The 22,775-nt window shown below is 41.9% G+C and overlaps 1 protein-coding gene across 1 annotated transcript; it reads right to left on the bottom strand.

The window, feature by feature from the left end:
* Window positions 1-1,104: 1,104 nt before the first annotated feature.
* On the bottom strand, window positions 1,105-20,523 carry LOC306917648 (uncharacterized protein; the record flags this gene model as incomplete). Its single annotated transcript, XM_079495943.1, has 8 exons — window positions 20,272-20,523; window positions 16,458-16,596; window positions 12,224-12,322; window positions 11,417-11,596; window positions 7,125-9,185; window positions 4,873-4,907; window positions 3,476-3,649; window positions 1,105-1,272 (listed from the first exon to the last, which is right to left on the bottom strand). The coding sequence occupies exons 2-8, from the start codon at window positions 16,558-16,560 to the stop codon at window positions 1,105-1,107; spliced, it is 2,820 nt and encodes a 939-aa protein (XP_079352069.1). The 5' UTR covers window positions 16,561-16,596; window positions 20,272-20,523.
* Window positions 20,524-22,775: the final 2,252 nt, after the last annotated feature.

The following is a 22,775-nucleotide window of genomic DNA, read 5'->3' as shown; positions in this document are numbered from 1 at the left end:
AAAGAAGGAGCTGTTTATAAGTAATAATATATTATAATATTCCATTCAGCCAAGACCGGTACATGCATGATGTATCTGCTTCTGCTAAAACTGATGATTGTGTGTAACGCACGCTGAGGAGACGAGAAGAGACGAGACTCTTTTTTTCTCTCTCTCACCCTCTACTGCAGCGCGCAGTCTCTCTCTGTCTGTCTGTGTCTCTCTCTCTTTCTCTCTCTCGCGCTTTAATCAAATAATCGGATTTCGATCGGACTCGGCTCCGCTATTTGAAAGAAATATCGGAACGGGTCGGAATCGGACGAAATTGTCACGGATCCATTCAGGTTCGGTTTAACTATTTCAAAATATTTTCGGAACGGGTCGGAATCGGTAACATGTCACAGATTAATTTCGGATTTCGGAGCCATTTTTTGGACCCGTGAAGAGCTCTAACACACACACCCGATGCCAAGTTCTTCAAAGTAACAGTAACAGTGACAGTGACTGTGTGTGTGTGTGTGTGTGTGTGTGTGTGTGTGTGTGTGTGTGTGTGTGTGTGTGTGTGTGTGTGTGTGTGTGTGTGTGTGTGTGTGTGTGTGTGTGTGTGTGAGAGAGAGTGAGAGTGAGTGAGTGTAATGGAAAGACTAATCAGTGTATATTCCTGCACTATTCGGTTTTGTAGGTGGGGAGTGAGGGGGCATCTTGGATGTGTTTGGGGAGGGCATTCCAGAGGGTAGGGGCGGCCACAGAGAAGGCCCTGTCGCCCCAGGTTTTGAGCCTGATCTTCTTGAGGATCACAAGGAGGCCGGCATCGCTGGACCTGAGGGAGCGGGATGGTGCGTGTGGCTCGAGGAGGGCGGAGAGGTAAGGGGGAGCCAGGTTGTGCAGTGACTTGTAGGTGGTGAGAAGTGCTTTGAATTCAATTCTGTGTTTGATGGGGAGCCAGTGGAGGTCACAGAGGACTGGAGTGATATGGTCTCTGGAGCGGGTGGAGGTGAGCAGGCGGGCAGCTGAGTTTTGGACGTATTGTAGTTTGTTGAGGGTTTTTGCATAGAGGATGCTGTTGCAGTAATCCAGTCGGGATGAGATGAAGGCGTGAATGAGGGTTTTCGGCAGATGAGGGTGTCAGGGAGGGGCGGAGACAGGCTGTGTTTTTGAGGTGAAAGAAGAAGCTGTTTTAGTGATGTGGTTTACGTGGGGGAGGAATGAGAGGGTAGGGTCGAAGATGACACCTAGGTTGTGGATGCGTGTGGAGGTAGTGACAAGGGAGCCGTCGATGGTGAGTGAGAAGTCCTGGGTGGAGCGGGTGAGGGAGTCGGGGGCCGATGATGATTATTTCAGATTTGCTACAGTTGAGTTTTAAGAAGTTTTGTTGCATCCAGGTTTTTATGTCTGTGAGGCAGGTAGTGAGGGTGGAGTGGGTGGCAGAGAACATCCATCTAGGAGTGCAACGGTTAATCCAACTAATACAGTAGTTTTCAAAGCTTTTTCATATCAAGGCCCATAATTTTTTCAGCTTTTGAGCCACGGACTACCATTTGATGACATTAGATTTGCTGGCCCAAAACTAATGCATTTTGTTATCGTTGGATAGGATTTTGTCCACAATTCCATTCTCCAATTATGTAGACTTTCTTGTAAATTAAGTAATGCAGATGTTTAACAAACTCTTGAGAGCATAAATCGAAACCAAATTGCTTTCATCTTACACTCTCAAAAGTTAAAGAGTTACAAACTCTCCATCATTTAGCTGGAGACCACCTAGAACCCCCTCAAGGACCACTGGTGGTCCCCGGACCACTGGTTGAAAACCACTGAACTATTACATTTAAATTATTATGAAAAATAATTGTTAATCATTAAGTTGACACATCAACTGATTATTAATCAATCCCTATTTTGGAAATGTCAATATACATCTTCCCAATGAAAAATAAAAAAAAGAATGAAAATAAAATCTAAAACTCGTACAAGGCAGAGTTCGATGCGTTTTGAGCTTGTAGATTAGCTATTTTAACAAGTTGCACACAACAACTTAGTATAACAGGGCTGACGTTGTTAATCAATTTGAGAAATAAAAACAATCCCTGAGCTACGGCTCGGAATTGGTTAGTGGTTAATTTAATAATTTGTTAATATTAATGTTAAATTCAATGTTATTAAATGAGTTCTAATAAACTAACAGTGCCTGAAGAAAAGAGACTGTTTGTTCACCATTGTGCAAAGGGAAAATAGTAATAAAAGATACAAGTGGGTTGTACCGGAAGAAGTGTTCCCCTGTGGTGTGCTGACCATGGTATTGCTGTGCTTAACTGACCAGCCAACTTGCCTGATCTCAACCTCATAGAAAATGTGTTATTTTAATTATTAGTAGTTACAAAACATTAACCACTTTTGAAAATAGCTATTTGAAAATAGCAAATCTATAAGCTCACATTGTGTTGCAGTTTGATACGGTGTGAGCTTGTAGATCTGCTATTAAAAAGAATACTTTTATACATTCTCAAAACTTGAGACATTCTGCATAATCGTGGGGTCTCCTAGACACATTGTCATTTACAATTCATGTAAAAGTTTACTTTTCACTTCTAAATTGTAGATAATGGTCTATAGAACAATTATTATATATAAATATTCCTGGTTGTCACATAGTCTATTCCTATATTAGCTCACTAAAAATGTCAGCACTTTCAAAATATTTTCCAGGAATTTCATGACTGGCAACTCTGTGTAAACAAAGAAAACTTTATAGCTGGCCAAAGTGCCTCAAATTTACTTTATTTAGAATAATGAATACATAGCAATAGAAGGTAGAATACAAATTAACAATTCAGTGAATAAATCACAATTGACTAAATATATGCCAATGTATTGTGCAATCTATGGAACTAGAAATAAAAAAATCACACCCGTGTGAAGTGAGGGGCACTAATATATTAAAGTCTAACTCATGATTAGGTGATGTAATGGTGATGTAAAGTTTTCCCTTCATTGTCAATTGCGTTTATTAAACAAACATTGAACTAAAGACAAACATTAAACCTATATATAGGAGGGGCCTCAAAATAATAATAACTAAATATTATATAAAGTAAATGCACAAGAAAAGATTTGCAATACATCTAATTACCATATTGGTAAGGGTGGTAACTTGATGGGTAAAGCTGAGCATAGCTGGTTGAGGTGGTGGGGGAATAGTGGACTGAAGTACTGGGGTTTCCAGAAGGGTTGGGGTTCTGCAGTGAGCGATCACTCAATGTTGCTTGGTAGCAGGCCTCTTCTAGTTGATGCTCCAACTCAAGTCGTATACTTGCTCATTTTTGATTCTCCTAATTTTATTCTCCAGGTTTTTACAAAAAGCAGAAATGTCATCTGACTTTTTTTGTTGGGATCGTTTTAGGTAGTTGCCAATTGAGTTGGGGACGTTTGTCTCTTTCTCACGTTTATTTTGGGGTGCCTGTGAATTTCCTGCAGTTCCTCTTCCTGCATGCCCCACCTCTTCCTCCATATCTGCTGCCACATTCTCTCCTGCCTCATTCTCTCCTGCCTCATTCTCTCCTGCCTCATTATCTGCTGCCTCATTCTCTGCTGCCTCATTCTCTGCTGCCACATTCTCTCCTGCCTCATTCTCTTTGTTGCTCACTAAAAATGTCTCGCCATTATCATCCTCCTGTAAAAATGATGATAACAGACAGTTGTAGCAAATAACATTTCATTTTCAATAACATTTCATTTAATTGCATCTCTTTTTCAGTGTCCTAGTACAGCAGAGGAGTGGCTCGAGGTCGCAAAAGGATTTGAGGAGAAGTGGAATTTCCTCAAATCCACTGCCTCGGCGCATTGGATGGCAAACATGTCTATATCTACCCCCCACGAAACTCTGGTTCAGTATTCAGGTAGTCCTGTTACAATTCTACATAATCACCTTAATGCAATTAAGATAATCAGCATTGTTTTTTCTTTGTCAGATTAGTTTCCATTCATCTATGAATTTCTTAATCTGTTGAGAAATGGCAAAACAAGCTCACAAATGCATCACATTGTGATGCGTTGTTAACTTGTAGATAGCCTATTTCTGCTAAAATTTTTAAATTATAAAATGTTGTGCTTTAAAAACACCATAAAATAGCTAAGTGCAATTATTTGACAATGAATTGTCCACAAAAATTCATGATCACGACCTCTCTATCTACAGGAACTACAAATCTACAGGAACTACAAACATGGATCCTCTATTGTCCTAATGGCATTGGTTGACATTATTGTAAGTTCCTGTATGTCGACGTGGGATGTAATGGCAGAGTCTCAGATGGTGGAGTTTTTGAAGGGTGTACGCTACAGAAGTCGCTGGAGAACAGGATGGCTAAAATCCCTAACCCAATATACTCCCTGGAACAAAGCAATTGGCTCCATATGCCATAGTGGCAAATGAAGCATTCACAATGACTGAGTACATTCTGAAGCCTTATGCAGACAGAGGTCTGACATGTGCAGAGCGTGTATTCAACTACAGGTTGTCGAGGGCAAGAACAGTTGTCGAGAACGCCTTCGAGCACATGGCGAACCGCTGGGGTGTTTTCCTCTCCAGAATCGTCTAACACCAACAACCGTTGACAACATTGTGCTTGCATGCTGTGCACTGGACAAAAATATATATAAGCAGTTGCTATACTGTATATTCCGCAGATACATTTAGAAAGAAGTTGATTTGCATTGGTGTATATACCAATGAAGCACATTTTAGTGCTGCTTTGTTTTTATAGGTGGCGAGCACAATACATCTAATCAAGATGCACCTGAGATCTAGCCTCGCGTTGCGATACTAATATACCACTGCGCTGGGCTACGTGCATATGCAATAGGGGCGGGTGAAGTGTGGCTGCGCCAGGCTACCTGAGATCTCCATCCATCAACTTCCACAGGCTGCACTGCCACGAGGAAGAAGAAATGAAAGACAGCCAACAACAGAAGCAAAGCACAATAGAGACATTATTTTCCAGTATGTCAACTCAAGTGCCGGTGCCGTTTCATGGCAATGGGACAAAATATAACACTGTTGATTAGAGTCAAACAGATATATCAGCAATTGTTTTTATCTACATCTGTAGTTATTAGCTATACTACTTCAGCAGCAGGCATTCTCTTCCTGTGGTTATACTGTTGACAGGCCGTGTGACTGAATATTTTCCGCCTCAGTAATTATACACTATTATAATCTATCTATAAATGCACCAAGTCTCTGTACGTCTGTCTGTACGTCTGTCTGTCAGTCTGTGTGTAATCCACGTAACTCGAGAACCGTCTGCCCCACCGACTCCAAATTCAACACACACGTTCCACACTGCAGGGGGTGCAGTGGCCGGTGTAGAGTCGATTCGGACCACCGGTTGTCCAGAACCGCCCCAAAAAGGCCTCTGCCTGGGCCCTGGGCAGGGCCCCTGCCCAGGGTCCATATCTGGATCTGGCCTGTTCTGACATCATACTGACGTCTGCATATACTTCACATGTGGGCATGCCTGACAAAGAACTCCATATATGGGCATAAAAGGGACACATTCATAATATCTGGGTGGGGCATTCATTTCCAACTTGCATCGTTCCAAGTAGGCCAGTGACCAACGGGCACCGCTGTAGAGGCCCCAAGGGCACCGCTCTAGTATACTGTACACTAATACAGAGAGCAGAGGTGTTGCAAAGGCCTACTGTAGAGTGTTATATGGGATGTCTTTATGTATGGTTTATCGATATTGCTACTGCGTAGAACCTCATTAGATACTCTGATATAATTAACACAGTGGATGCGGGAGAGGGATTTCTACGTGGTTCAAATCTCAAATGTCACGTGCGGGAAGTGGATTTCTACGTTTACCGCATGTTTTTATTGATTACTTTCAATCGTCTTTCTACACACCCGGGCACTTTATCAACTAGCATCGGATGATAGCACAACACTCCGATCACGTGATCGCAAAAAAAAAGACAAAAATGCCTCACCCCCTCCCTTCCTGAAAACAGCACGAGGCAGCCTAGCCCCCGTATTGTCACTCACGTAAAGGCTGGAGACTCCCATGCATCTCGGGGCAACATAATGGCTTCATAACCAAGCTGGCTGCAGTCTTCTTGTTTATCTTATAATATCTTTGTTTCAGGGAGGGGAGGGCTCTCTCATGTGACTTTCAATGGAGGGAGGGGTTGTGTGTGTAATCTGATCCGAGTGTGACTTCAGTGTCTCTGAAAAACCCATGTTTCTATGTCATTGGTTCTCAACCTTTCCATGTCAAGTACCCATGGAATTATCTGTATTTGGCCACAGACCCCAATCTGAAAATGTTGTTCCAGGGACCTCCCAGAAGCAAAGATTTGAGTTCAAAACGCTCTGAAAGAATATATATTCAAAGATGTGCGCCACATTTTCACGATTTATGAGCAGATCTACAAGCTCTTGTAGATCTGCTATTTTTCAATAGCTAAAGCATAATGCTTAAAACACCAAAAGGGGTTCCCGTTCAGAATGGGCTTGGCCAATAAGATGGCGAATGTTCGATGCTAATAGGTAGCTAGTAGCCAAAAACCTCTGTTTCCATATCATGGAGGAATAACTTCAGGGTTAGGCACCTCCTAGTGGACAGAGGTTTTCCAAAATCCCTCAAATCACTAAATATAGCTTTAAATGACGATGATAGTTAAATAGAATCGTAACTGTGATGCATATGTGGCTTTGTTATGGTCCAAAGGTACATTATAAGATGTAGCTGACACCCCTGATCTACACAACCCCAGCAGCTTGTGAGCACTTTACTGCACCATCATTTACTGCATATCAATGAACATAATTATTGCATGAATGTTAATGCATGCCTTGTTAAATACTGACAAATGTGGACACACACCGATGCTCATATTGTACTACCAGTAACCTATGAGCTGGAGGGAATAATGCAAGATAAAATAAAAAATTCATCATGTTGAATAGAAAATAACATCCATACACAAGATACAAATTAAACTCCACAAGAAACTATTAGTGGGTATTTTATTGTCATGTTGATAGTGTCAGATTACACATGTAATTCCTCTGCTTTTGCATCATTGTCATCCTGGATTAGACTGACTGATCATTATGTCTTAAACTAATGGCTTTTCACCTGTATGAATCATCATGTGTCTTTTTAGATTACTTGTGTTAACACAGCCTTTACCACATACTGTACAAGCGAATGGCTTTTCACCTGTATGAATCATCATGTGTGTTTTTAGATGACCCACCCGAGTAAAGCCTGTACCACAAACTGTACAAGAGAATGGCCTTTCACCTGTATGAATCCTCATGTGTGTTTTTAGACTACTTGTGTTCACACAGCCTTTACCACATACTGTACAAGACTTTTCCCCTGTATGAGTCATCATGTGTGTTTTTAGATGACCTGTGTGAACACAGCCTTTACCACATACTGTACAAGCGAATGGCTTTTCACCTGTATGAATCAGCATGTGTGTTTTTAGACTACCCGTCTGAGTAAAGCCTGTACCACAAACTGTACAAGAGAATGGCCTTTCGCCTGTATGAATCCTCATGTGTGTTTTTAGACTACTTGTGTTCACACAGCCTTTACCACATACTGTACAAGAAAATGGCTTTTCGCCTGTATGAGTCATGTGTGTTTTTAGATGACCTGTGTGAACACAGCCTTTACCACATACTGTACAAGCGAATGGCTTTTCACCTGTATGAATCAGCATGTGTGTTTTTAGATTACTCTCCTGAGTAAAGCCTTTACCACATACTGTACAAGAGAATGGCTTTTCACCTGTATGAATCATCATGTGTGTTTTTAGACTATCCGTCCGAGTAAAGCCTGTACCACAAACTGTACAAGAGAATGGCCTTTCGCCTGTATGAATCCTCATGTGTGTTTTTAGATTACTTGTGTTCACACAGCCTTTACCACATACTGTACAAGAAAATGGCTTTTCGCCTGTATGAATCAGCATGTGTGTTTTTAGATTACTCTCCTGAGTAAAGCCTTTACCACATAATGTACAAGAAAATGGCTTTTCGCCTGTATGAGTCATCATGTGTGTTTTTAGATTACTCTCCTGAGTAAAGCCTTTACCACATACTGTACAAGAGAATGGCTTTTCACCTGTATGAATCATCATGTGTGTTTTTAGACTATCCGTCCGAGTAAAGCCTGTACCACAAACTGTACAAGAGAATGGCCTTTCGCCTGTATGAATCATCATGTGTGTTTTTAGACTATCCGTCCGAGTAAAGCCTTTACCACATAATGTACAAGAAAATGGCTTTTCGCCTGTATGAGTCATCATGTGTGTTTTTAGATTACTCTCCTGAGTAAAGCCTTTACCACATACTGTACAAGAGAATGGCCTTTCGCCTGTATGAATCCTCATGTGTTTTTTTAGACTATCCGTCCGAGTAAAGCCTGTACCACAAACTGTACAAGAGAATGGCCTTTCGCCTGTATGAATCATCATGTGTGTTTTTAGATTACTTGTGTTAACACAGCCTTTACCACATACTGTACAAGAGAATGGCTTTTCACCTGTATGAATCCTCATGTGTGTTTTTAGATTACTTGTGTTCACACAGCCTTTACCACATACTGTACAAGAAAATGGCCTTTCACCTGTATGAATCCTCATGTGTGATTTTAAAGTCCCCTTTAGATTAAACATTTTGCCACATTCTGTACAATTAAAACTTTTCTTCCCTGTGTGACTCCACATGGAGTCAGTTTGTTTCGATGATTTCAGGTCCTTGGACAGCTTGCTCTGTCCTCCCACATTTTGTGTGTTTTGTGATTTCAGTGTGTTTAAAGCTGACTGATCTCCCCTAGTCTCCTCCCACTCATCACTGTCTTCAGTGTCACAATCAGAACAGTGTGAAGAGAGGAGCTGGTGGTCACTAGTTGGTTGTGATGTTCCACAGTCGTCTACATCAGCTTGTGTTTTCATGTGTTCGGTTGAGGTGCCGGCTACAGGCTCTGTCTCTCTGTTTTCATCATCTTCTGCACTTTTCACTGCTAGTAATGTCAACGCTGATCCACCAGCCTCTTCTGGTCTTTGAAGTAAGTCCTCTTGTTCCTCTTTCATCTCTGGAGCTTGTGGTTCCTCCTGGACCAGCCTGGAGCTCCTCTCCTCTTCAGGTGGAACCTCCTCTTTACACACAGGAACGTGCAGAAAGTCTACAAAAAAACAAATACAATGTGTTATGACCCTTATGGTCTAGGAGCAAAGGCCCTGCAAAATATTCAAAAAGAAGGACAACCAGATTAGCTTGTAGAGTGGCTATTTTCGGTGTGGGACCCCGTGATATGACAAAGGATATATTTGGCTTTACACTTCAGGCTTATTTTGTCTTATGGCAGCGTTGCTCGCTGAAAGTATCTGACCTACAAGCAAGCTCACAGTACGTTGTGATGAGACACGCTGTGCACTTTATCTTTCGGCAGAGTGACACTGTCGTCAGAACTTCTTTGGTACCGTCATGACGAGGTAAGGCAACAAAGGTGTAAGAACGAGACGCCATATTATCGATTGTAGCATATTTGTCATTTACACTTAAATGCCTCATTTTGAATGATGTTGATATGGCGCTGCACTAGTATATCCTTTGTGTTAATGACATGTTTGTGGTCTGGCGGCTGGGGTTTTGTGAGGCGTGTTACCTTGCATGCCTTGGATGTTTCCACAAACACTGCTTGCAAATTATGACTCATTAATTCACACCTGATTGTGTTCCTTTAAGTAGCCTACCACACCCGGGGTGAGCATGTTTTTTAGGGGCTTGCGTTCTTGTATTCTTGCGTTCTTATCGGACCCTACAAACTCCTGCGTGCTCAGATCAGCCAACGCAGGGAAGCGCGAAGTACATTCACTATTAACGCCGGGACAACTCACAAAATGGAACAATATAGCCTGTTATAGGCTACAGCTAAACGCAGCAACTCACTGTATATATTTATACATTATATTTTTTGTACTTGATTGGGTTTCGACTATAGTGAAATTAGAAAAGCCTCCTGTGGATAGGTGCTGAAAAATAGCACTCGTGCAATATACACTTTAAGCAATAATAATAACAAGTAAGACGCGCAAACGCGGGAAGCGAACGCAGCTCGTAAATTGCAATAACAACAATTAGAATAAATTACGTACTTTTTAAGGTTTTTTTTAAGTTAAGTTTTTTTAAATTAAATGTTTTTTCAAGTTTTTTTTTAGTGTGTGTATGTGTGCGTGCGTGCGTGTTTCTTTTTTAGTTTTTTTTTTTTTAAAGTTTTTTGTTTAAGTTTTTTTTTAAGTTAAGTTTGTTTTTAAGTAAAGTTTTTTGTGTGTGCGTTTTTCCTTTTTAAGTTTTTTTTTTAAGTTAAGTTTTTTTTTAAGTTAAGTTTTTTGTGTGTGTGCGTTTTTCCTTTAAGTTTTTTTTTAAGTTAAGTTTTTTTAAGTTAAGTTTTTTTTTAAGTTACGTTTTTTGTGTGCGTTTTTCCTTTTTACGTTTTTTTTTTAAGTTAAGTTTTTTTTTAAGTTAAGTTTTTTTTTAAGTTAAGTTTTTTGTGTGTGCGTTTTTCCTTTTTAAGTTTTTTTTTTAAGTTACGTTTGTTTTAAGTCAAGTTTTTTTTTAAGTTAAGTTTTTTTTTAAGTTAAGTTTTTTGTGTGTGTGTGTGTGTGTGTGCGTGCGTGCGTGCGTGTGTGTGTGTGTGCGTGCATGCATGTGTGTGTGTTTTTGTGTGTGATACAGCTGCGCCCTCTGGTGGTGGGCGGGTGGTGTTACAGCGTGACACACAGACAGACACACACACACAGACGTGATCTGCTGGGTCTCATAGTAAATGCTCACTGCGTTCGCAATAATCTGGTTCGTCTAATGTCATTGTGATGTCCATGTCAAATTAACGGACAGAACATAACAGCAATTCCTACATTGCAGCTAATTGCAATGTGTTGTGAGCTTGTGGATTGACTATTTCAGGCAACTGTTCCCCCCACAATATACTGTAGGTTCAAATGGTTAAACCTCAAATGAAGAAGCTGATTAAAAGATAGTCAGAGATCTGTCATCTTACACAGTTCAGACTCACAGAGCCATTTCTAGACACCTCGTCTCCTACAGAGACACACCATGAAAAACTGTTTGAGACCTACTTACTGTAAAGAAACATGGTGAACTTATATTGTCAAGTTTACTTTCTCATTGCATTTGTGCAAAATATGATGTTGCTTTTGTTTATGGTAATAAGAAAATAATCTTTCTAAATGAAATTTGAGATATATTCCAATGATGGATTTTCATATTGGCATATTATCAGTGTCCTGATATGTTTTGCCATTGTAGTGAAAATAACTTTAAATAAGACATTGTGGCAGCCCGACAGAACAGAAAATAGGAGGAGAAAAAGGAAGAGCAAATTAAACTTACTGAGGTGTTGGTGGTCTTTAGGTTCCTGTTTAATAGAAATGTCTTCAGGTTCCTGTTTAATAGAAATGTCTTCAGGTTCCTGTTTAATAGAAACGTCTTCAGGTTCCTGTTTAATAGAAACGTCCGTGGCTGAGTCTGGAGAGTTCATCTTCACCTGCAGTCTGGACTCCACACACTGGTCTGAAATGCAGCAAGTGAATAAGGACTTTAATAACTGGAGACCTAGTGGAGAATACTAATAACAATAATAATTATTGTTATTAGTATTCTCTACTAGGTCTCCAGTAACCTCGCCTCACCAGGCTTTCCACCACCTCGGAGGAAAGCCTGGTCTCCGTTTCAAAAATCCGTATGATCCGGTCGGGAGCGGATGATATTGTTACGTCATGTAAAGTCAGGAACAATCTAACGGAACTTTTATTGAGAAAAATCGGTTTGAGGGAAAAGGAAGTTGCCACCCCGTTGTTCCTGCCTGTCGACTACAAAAGAATACTACAACATGAAGGAACAATATCATCCGCTCCCAACAGGATCATATATACTAAATGAAATGGTGCACAGGCTAGGTCTCCAGTGAGAATAAAACTGGCCTGCCATCCACTCCCATGTTAGAGAAATTTCTAGAACACTCATATTGGAACACCCCTTTCCTGTATCGTTCCAATTCACCCGAGACCACCATTCAATTTTCAATGGACTTTAACTATTGAACTGATCGGTGGATTTACAAGCAGTTTCGGTTGCAGCAGCAGCTGTTGTTATGTGACAATGAACACCACCTTGAAGCTGGAAAAGAGAGAGACTTACAGAGGTCTGGCTGCTCTTCAGGTTCCTCCTGTTTCACTGAAACAGGTCTGGCTGGGTCTGGAGAATTCATCTGAGCCTGCTGTCTGGACTCCTCCGAGTCTGGAAAGAAACCATTGAAATCCCAGAGGAGTTTAGGATTAACTAAGACCAGAAACTCCTCTGAACTTGAATAATACATCATTTATTTTTGTCGTGGATGTACGTAATGTATATTTATAAATCTGATAACGCTGAAGTTCACTTCCGGTTCATTTCCGCAGGGGCGTAACTAGCAAGCAACTGCGTTGGGGCCCAGAAGCAAGGGGGCGACACACGGCCGCCCAACCGTGCTGACGGTAAAATAAAATTATAAATACAGACAGAGATGCAACTAGAAAAAGTGCCCCTCGGGGCACAGGTCTCCACCAAGCCAGGTCAGGTTGTGGCCTCCTGGTGGCGCTATAATAGGCCAATGTGAAAAGGGTGCCATTTCTTCATACGCCTTTGATGGCAATTGGATGATTTGAGGCATTTTGTTCCAAAAATGTGTTTAGCAAAAATCAACCTGTTGGTGGCGCTATAACAGGCCAATGTGAAAAGGGTGGGATATATTCCTCAGTCTAGTAAGAAAATCTGTGAAAGATTTCACGTAAATTGCATGCTGCGTTCATGATTTGATGGCTTTTGTTCAAAACGGGGCAATCTTGCAAATTGTGAAAGCCAATTATAGCCAATTAGGATGGAATATGAAATATCGAACAGATCCGACTTGAACACATGACCATAGAGATACTATAAAATAGCTCAAGGCTGTATTGCTGATTACTTAGGTTAGGACCCCCGCAGTGGTGTCCGGTTAGAACTTAAACCAGGATGCTTCGACTTCTGCCTTCTCCCTGAAGCCGACCCTCTATATATTCTCCGACCAGGCTTGTCACGATGACTAAGCCAGTTAGATCTATCCATATATGGTTCTATCCATATATGGTTCTACCATATCTATCGATATCAGCACTAGGTCGGCTCGGGCCCAAATATAGGGATTGTCATACTAAACATGTCATATATCATATAGCCCAACGTCCTAGTCAGAGTCTTCGTTACAGCCACCCCAGATTTCACGTTGAAATCTATACCGCATCCAGAAGACTCAGACAATTGTCCTTTCTTTCGGCTAGGTTCTAACAGGCCAGGCCTGGTAGTTATCCAGCAAGGGAGGCTCTCGAAGATGTTAATCTCTCTCCATTAGTCTGCTGACGATCTGTGTATGCTCACAATCCAAGCTATTTGGCGATCAATGCTCCCTCAATATTATTGACTTGGTTTGGCTGTACGGCAGGAGATACCTCGGAAGATACAGCCACCCCGTGCAAAACTTGAAGATCTCTCATGATTCTGATACGCAACTCTTCAGGTTGACCCCTCAATCCGACCTGCTTGGCAACTGTGTGTAACAAAATGGTTCGCCCCGAACCATCATCCAGAACTGCATATACTTCCATTACTTTGCCACAATTGCAAATTAGAACTTTGCACACCTTTAACATGACATTTCTCCCTTTAGGCGGTGGATAGCCCACATGCAAGGACTCTCCTGCTATAGTCAAGATTGCTGGCTGCGGTAATTCTTCTTGTAAATCCTGTCCCGTCTCGATCTTAGGTGTCCTAGGGTTCCGCAAAGGTTCATCTGCTCTCCGGTTCAACCGGGTCCGGCTCCTATTAATACTGTGAAGAGCCAGAGGGTGCCTTCCACCACATTTCACTCCTAGTCTGTAGTTTACAGTTTCTTGCCTGCATGACGACGTCCATTGCTGATAACACAGCTTCATCTGTCATATCAAATCTCGTTTCGCCATTAAACTCAGTCGTTTGAACCTGCCGCATACCCCAAGATGGTGTGTGCCGCTATTACAGTACTGACATACGGCTTCTTGCCGTCTTGCTGGTTACTTGGTGTACGATCGGCAGAATTGGGTGCTACTACCGTACCATGCATGATGACTGTTCGTCTCCGGTTATGCTCATGGTCATTTCTGCAAGAGTGACCGTCCAGCCTCCTTGCTGGACTACTTCGGTCCCTATGAACCTGGACTTCTGGTCTGTCAGCTTGCACTTTCATCTCGATATCCTATCGGTGAACGAAGCCTCTGCCGTCCTCCGACTGCTCCAACATCTATGGGAGGGTTGATATAGCTCCGATGCCCTTGCATCATCATGCTGTCCAGACAATGCTCTCATGATATCCACTAGAAGCTCTAGGTGAAAGCCTTCGTTACACGATGACACATGAAGCTCTAGGTGAAAGCCTTCGTTACATTCATTGCCACCCCCAGATTTCCCATGGAAATCTGTACCATATCAAGAAGGCTTGAACAGTAGACCCCTCAGGCCACCCCAATACAAGCATACTGAGGCTTGAACAGCAAACGTCAGCCATTCAAGCCACCCCATTGAGGGCGTCCAAGCTTCGCGCTTTCTTCCTTTGATGTTACGGTGGGTCATAAAAAGATCAAATCACATGCCACCCATTAAGGGCGTTCCCTGTCAATGGTTGCTCTCTCTCCTGTACATCACCAGTGCTCTGCACATCACCAGTGCTCTCTCTTTCCTGCACATCACCAGTGCTCTGCACATCACCAGTGCTCTCTCTTACCTGCACATCACCAGTGCTCTCTCTTTCCTGCACATCACCAGTGCTCTCTGACAGGGCTGGGGAGGTCTCACTGCTCCGAGATTCTGGCATCCAGATTCTGGTAACCGGGTGGGTCTCACAGCTTCGAGACGCTGCTGCTCACCTACGGAGCAGCCAGGACCGACAGAGCGTTCATGCTCTGACGGCGACAACTGGGTGGGTCTCACAGCTTCGAGACGCTGCTGCTCACCTAAGGAGCAGCCAGGACCGCCAGAGCGTTCATGCTCTGGCGGCAACAGAGTGGATCTCACAGCTTCGAGACGCTGCTGCTCACCTAAGGAGCAGCCAGGACCGCCAGAGCGTTCATGCTCTGGCGGCAACAGAGTGGATCTCACAACTTCGAGATACTGCTGCTCACCTGCGGAGCAGCCAGGACTGCCAGAGTGTTCAGACTCTGGCAGCAACTGGGTTACCATCTGGTTAGAATCTTGCCACTGAGTCAGGGGTTGGCTACTCAAGGTATATGGGTTGTAAAGCCAGATACCTTGGTTCGTATGTGTCTGGAAGACTTCAGCATCCCGTTACTGCGGTAAGCCCTAATCCGTACTCAAGAAGGACCATATAAAATAGCTCAAGGCTGTATTGCTGATTACTTAGGTTAGGACCCCTGCAGTGGTGTCCGGTTAGAACTTAAACCAGGATGCTTCGACTTCTGCCTTCTCCCTGAAGCCGACCCTCTATATATTCTCCGACCAGGCTTGTCACGATGACTAAGCCAGTTAGATCTATCCATATATGGTTCTATCCATATATGGTTCTACCATATCTATCGATATCAGCACTAGGTCGGCTCGGGCCCAAATATAGGGATTGTCATACTAAACATGTCATATATCATATAGCCCAACGTCCTAGTCAGAGTCTTCGTTACAGATACTGTGTAACGATTTGTGAGATTTTTGGACAGAATCTGGAGGAGTGATATAAAAAGTGTTTTTAAAAAAGTTGGCCTCCTGGTGGCGCTATAAAAGGCAGATGCGGAAAATGCAGGTCAAAGGTTTGTCCTTGGCCTCTAGGGAGTGTGCATGCAACGTTTCACGCAGATCGGTGCAGTTTTAGGTAAAAAATGTGAAAAGCTGCCTCATGGTGGGGCTATAACAGGCCGTTCTGGAAAATGTGGGGCAGAGGTTCATCGTTGGCATCCAGGGAGTGTGTGTGCAAAGTTTGGCATCGACCGGGTTAACGGTGCCGGAGATTAGCTGTTCACAGACGGACGGAAGGACGGACACACACACGGACGGAGTGCAAAACATACTCTCTCCCCATGCCTTCGGCCTGGTGGAGACAATAACAGTTGAGTTGACCAACGTTTGGCGGAGCCTGGTGGTGGCTGCTGCTAGCACACAGCCACACACCATAGGCACACACGTGCCTCGCGTTGGAAACGCTTAACTGCATAAATATAAATAGCCGTTGTTGGCAGTCAATGTTTGTGCAGCCACCCAGATGTAAAATAGACGTGGGCCGTGAGAGATTTCGGCAGATTGTCGCTATGGAAGCGATTAAATGTGCAATAGCTCATGGCTCACATGTTTAACTAGCTATAAATAAAACAGTACATACCCATCCTGTACAACTTTACTACAGGTTGCAGCTTTGCATGAAACAGTCCCTGGTCCATCTCCCGCTGTTCCACTGACCGTGCTGAATATCTTTTGGAGGCCATCTCTCCTGATGGCGTGAGATCTCCTTCTGTGGTGCTCTGTGGAAATCACCAACAGAAAATAATGTTTTAGTTATCATTCAGCTTCATCTTATAGCTGTTTTAACATTTAGAGTTCAATTTAAACCAAAATGAATTCAATATATTTTAACATTTCCTATCAAATTAATCTGCACTACAAAAATGAGAAAGACAATACTAAAAAAATAATGCCACACATTCACTCAGCAAACTAAAGGCTCGCTTCTGCCTCAATTAAAATGGCTGCTTAGGGACAATTTGATATTTTACATATTACATGTGAGCTTGTAGATCGGCTATTTTAGGTTTGAAAGTCCATATATTAGGTTTGGTGGTCCAAGTATAAAGGGTTTAGTGGTTAAACTGAAGTGACATTGATACATTCCAAATATTAAAGTATTCTGCAGCACCACTGGACTTGTGTCACGGCACCACACTGGACTAGTCACTGTAGGTTCATAATTCATATTTTTCATTCAATACGTACACGTTTCATTAAATAAAATAACCAATTGACCAGCCTCTAAGCTGCATGTGCGACATGATGTCGTTAAAACATTTGCTCCGCTAGTTTAAAAAAAATCACACCCATGTGAAGTGAGTGGTGCAACTCCGTGTGGGGGTCCCCGGAACATCCAGACCCCCAGGAACGCGGTCAGGGTGCCGGCCCAATTCCAGCGAGCCGCCCGCGTCCGAAATGGTTGAGAAATGACCATGTGGGGGTCCCTCTACTCTACTGTACTGTATACTGTAGCCTACTGTAACACCCCAAATCATCATATTAAACAGTGTGTGTGTGTGTGTGTGTGTGTGTGTGTGTGTGTGTGTGTGTGTGTGTGTGTGTGTGTGTGTGTGTGTGTGTTAGGGATGTCGGGGGTTAACCGGCTAGCTGGTTAGCCGACCGTTAAGAAATATCTGAGTATGCTTATCAGCTTTACGGTTAATTTGCATAATAATAAATGCGTGTTCTGATCTTAAATCCCTTTATTTTAGATCGTTTTTAGTAATAGTACAACATAAACATTACAGAGACTGTAGTTGTCACTGTACAATACTTTAAAACAGTTGTCATGTTGCACACATGCCTAAAATTGCTGTTATTTGCGCCGCCCAGCTTACACTCCAGGCTGCATGAACAGAGCTCGGGTGCCGTTTTCTGCCCCCTCAATGTCCCAAAGTTCTCTGTTGTACTTCAATGGCTAGTTGGCTACAACGGTAGGTAGCTTTGCGGTAGTCAAAACTTAAGCGAGTGACAGTGAGACGAGATTAACACAACATGTCGACCGTATCAATGCAGAGACCTACTTGGCATTATTAAATCCATTTTGGCCTGGAGGGAGAACGTTTACAGCCGCTGCCGCCGCTTCCTCCTCCAGTCCTCCTCCTCCTCCACGGCTATCAAGTTAGCCATGTGCTATCGATGTTTGAGGGTTTTCTCGTCAGCGAAAAGTCAACAAACGGAACACGGTGACATGCATGCTGATCTTCCTTAATAATAAAAAAGGCTTAGCCCATGCGTCCAGTGGCTTTATAGGTATAGGCTGCTCAGATTTGGACTGGACTTATTTATGTTTTGGACTAGAACCGGCGGACCTCTGTACTGTAGACGCGCAGATGCATGCATGCAGATGCGATGCGTTGTTTATTGATGATTAAGCCTACAACAATTTATTTATATTGTTAAATGTTGCTTTTTTGTTTGTCTTTTAAAAAGGAGCATAAATAAATGTATACCATTCGTCTACCAACTTTAATTATGTAGCCTATACATGCATATTACATTTGGGGTAGCCTATTAAAAAAACCAATTAACCGGATAATGCCATCGGCTCATTATATAGATATGTTCTAGTTACGTTCTTAGCTTACGCATGTTTCATGATAAATGCATTTTATATATGTGATGTATTCCCATGCTTTTGTTCTTGCCTAATGTAAATTGCTCTGGATTAAGAGAGTCTGCTAAATGCCTAAATTGTAAAATTGTAGTTAGGAAGTAAACCAAGTGGACCTTAAAGGGTCTGTAACAGAGAGTGCAAAAATGGAACCAAATGGACTCTCAAAATTGATTTTACAATAGAAATTAAAATAAATAAATAAATTGGGGTCCCAGAGATAGAAATGGATAGATAGTCAACATTACAGATTACAGTATCATTACAGGTACAAGGAATGGCAATGAAATCAAATTGGATAAAAAAGGGGGTCAAATATAAATTTTGAAGGAGTATTCATTTTTATTGCGAAATTGTAATTGCAAAAAGGTGCCATGATCCGAGTAATCGTTTAAATAATCGCCAGATGAATCGATTATGAAAATAATTGTTAGTTGCAGCCCTACTGTACATCTTGGTATAATGGCATTTCTATGACCCTCAAGAAGAAACTCCAGACCTCCCAAAATAAATTGGTTAGAGTGGTCCTTAAGTTGCATCCTAGAACTCATCTTCTCCCTGCCCACTTCACCAGTCTGGGGTGGCTTAAAGTGGAGGAGAGAGTATTTATATCCTCACGCCTAGACTACTGCAATGCCATATACTCTGGGCTCACCAAAAAAGCAATAGCTCGCCTACAAATGGTACAGAATTCTGCAGCAAGACTGCTAACAAAATCACTGCTAAAAGCCCACCTATTCACACAGGCTTTCCCCTAGATTTATTGTATTGTCTCATTATGTGGAATTGTTCTATTGGTATTGTGTATTTATTTATTTTGTGTAATTGCTGTAACGTTGTTGTTGTTTTATTTCAGTAATGTGCCTCTTAACTGATGTATTGCCTTTTTATATGCCACTGGAAAGCACTTTGTAACTCTGTTTTGAAAAGCGCTTTATAAATAAAGTTTATTTATTATTATCCCAATTTAAAATGTGTCTAGTTCACAGGATTAGAAATAATGTAGCACCCAAATATTTCAGTGACTACTTTTCAAAGGTTAGTGATACTCACAGGCACTACACCAGAGGGAGCCCTACTGATTTCAAACCCTGCCATTTTCACAGCAATATGGGAAAAACATCATTCCTATACTCGGCAGCAGTTCAGTGGAATGGCTTGCCTTCCAGCCTCAAGGTGATCAGTTCCTTTGAAAACTTTAAATCCACATTAAAAAGATGGTTGGCTGATAACATGTCCTAATTTATAATTTTAAGTATACTGACTTTTTGAGTGTAGAATTGATAAATGGCACAAATGAAAAAAAGAAAAGGAAAAAAAAGAAAATAAATCCAGTGTTATTGGTCAGTTGTATTTGTTCTGTTTTGTGTTTTTGTTTTATGTTTGTTTTTCTGTCTCCTGGAAAAATACAAAGGTGTTTTTGTTTTTGTCTGTATTGTATTGTTGCTCCCCTTCCCGTTTCCCCAAGAGGACCACAATGGAAACAAGCCTAACGGCTTTCTTGTGACTATCTTTTTTAAATGTATTTTTAAATAAAGTAAACAATCAATCAAGGTCTGAATAATAATCGCCAATATATAATAATATAGGCTAAGTATCCTATAATCTAAGTAACTAGTTAACCAAGATTGTGACAAAAACAGAGGGAGAAAGGAGAAGAAAATAACTTGTTTTTTACTGGGGTAACTGGTTGTTTATGAGCACATTTACAAGCAAGCAGAGAAATACGATTGATGTTCCATCTTAAAAGACGAGTCAAACAAAGACAAACGAATGAAGCACAACGTGAATAGTTTACCTGCTGTGTTTCAGTGGTTGAGCTGCTAACAAACGTCCTCCTGCTGCTTAACGACCATACTGTTTTGAAACGAAACGTTTTTACTTTTCTTTGTTTGTTAAAGTGTCAACCCAGATCCCGGTGCCCTGCGGGGGGGACTAACGATGTCGGATCTTTGGTTTAAACTTCCCGAAATGTAAAAGTGTGCATCAAAATGCCACCGCACAGTCAACACACCGCCATGTTGTTTTCACAACTGCATTGTGGGTAAAGGTCTTCTTCTTCGTTTTTTGGATTTCCGGCTGTGTGGAAGCCGCGAGGCGTATTACTAAGGTATTACTGCCCTCCACAGGTTGGGAATATAATGTCTCCTTTGGCATCCTCAGTGAATCATTACAGTGCCCACCCGAACTTTCCCCTTACTGATATTTTGGTTCTATTTTTCAGCCGCATTTGGCTGAGACAGGGTAAACCACCAACCCCTCTCTCAATGTGTTGTCCAGTTCTTCAGCACTTATGTCTTCCACATTCAAAAACATCCTTGCTGCTTCCAGCACCATCTTTATGTAACCCCTAGAGGGAGGCAGAGGTTAAGTGACAGGGGTATTTAAAGCCTTTCTGAGCAGGCAGGTAGCAGGTCCGAAAGCTGTGGGGCCCTATGGTGGGGCCTCACAACACTGCCGGTAGCGCGTATATAGGGCCCAATCCCAATTGCCTCCCTCAAGCCCTGAGCCCTGAACCCTCATTGACTTTAGTGACGTCAGCTGTAAGTGCTTGAGGGTGAGAGGTTGCAAGGGCGCCTCCAAATTGTTGTGAAAGAAATGGGACAGCACTTTGAAGATGAGTCCGCCATTCATGACACTTTGCATCACTTTATAAAAACTGTCTTTATTCACAGTCAGTACCTACCTACATGCTTGGCCTATTTATACATGTCTATCACGTCTATTTTGGTATTTAAGCTCATTGTTTTATTATTAGTTTCATAAATACACTTTCCTGTGTGATAGGGGTTGTAATATTCATATATAATAATATTCATTATAAATTACATTTCCATATTCTTTTACTTTGCTCATTAGTCATTTCTCATCATGTTTCCCTTATTATTATTATTGTTGGTCAATGAAAGCCTTCAAAATGTACGCGACATTGTCTTCAGCTAGTCTGCTGAATCCCTACTCCTAATAGCTATATCCACCTCGGAGGACAGTGGTCAAGACGGGCAGTGTCGGTAGGCCAATCAGAGGCAGGCGGGGCGTTACCATGCCTATGCTCGGACGCAAATGAGATTCACGTGTTCAAAATGGACCATTTAAAGATGGCGTCCACCACTATGCTGAAACAAATTAAATAAATATTATACTAATATCACTAATAAAGGTACAAACTTGATTGAATTTCACTTTCACATGAATTCCTGTCCAGGATATCTGAAAACAGAGATTACACACAAAAGAACCCAGGAAAAGTGTTTCTAGTGTCCTAAACATCATTCAAATAAGATCAGGTGGTGTCAGGGGTGAAGTGGCTTTTAATTCTAGTGCCTGTTTTATTTCTTAGTCATATAATTCAACATTCTGTTATTGTGTGTTCGTGTAATGGGATGATCAATTAATGATTAATCCAAAAATATATGATGTAGTATTTGTTAAGGGAAATTTCAATGACTGATATTGTCCTTCAAATACGTGAGGTGTCTGTTTTTTCGATTACTTTTTTCATTTATTTTTAATAATTATTTTGTAATTGTTTATGGATCCTTGTTCTTCTCATTTCCCCTCCAAAAATATATTAAAAAAAAGTAATCAAACTAACACGGTCATTAGAAAGACAACATGGATTCTGCAGTAACCACACTTATCAGGCAGCCTCTCTCAGAAGCAAAATAATCTACATCCTACTGACTGAGAAACAAATCAAAAATTCAACAATGGTTTTGAGGTTCGTTTTCTGCTCGAGGTGCCTGCCCTGGTTTGTGAACATCATGTGCAGTTACTTCAACCACCCTGCCCTGGACGACGCGGACCGCTGCAGTTATTGTCCAAGGGTCCTTGAGAAAGACTCCAAACCCCGAATTGCTCCCAGTGGTTGCCACCATTGGTGTGTGAATGTGTGAGGACACTGGCGTTGACTGTTCGCCGGCACGAGAATTTAACCAAGCGGTGATGCCTGTTGCAATGACCTTCAAGGTATCCTGCGTCACTATAGTCCCCTATGACTACCATAGGCACCACTGGTACCAGCCAATTGACATTGCTTTTTTTGGAACTTTGAAGTTGTTCTTCTGCTCTTCATATGACCACCACGGCCCACGCTCTGACTATAGGTGCGCTACCCGTTCAAAACATATCAAAAATAGAAAAAGTGCCCTTCTGGGCACAGGTCTCCACCAGGAGGATAGGAGTGTGTGTGTGATGTTTGGCAAAATGTTTAGGAGCAATATAAATGTGTGTGTGTCTGTGTGTTGTAGCGCCACCATGAGGCTGATTTGAAAACTGTCAAGTGGCATTTCTTCCAAAGCC

This window comes from Electrona antarctica, assembly GCF_951216825.1.
Source record: "Electrona antarctica genome assembly, chromosome: 24".
Lineage (NCBI taxonomy): Eukaryota > Metazoa > Chordata > Actinopteri > Myctophiformes > Myctophidae > Electrona > Electrona antarctica.
Note: the sequence above shows the minus strand (reverse complement) of the source record. Positions and strands in the feature narration are given on the sequence as shown.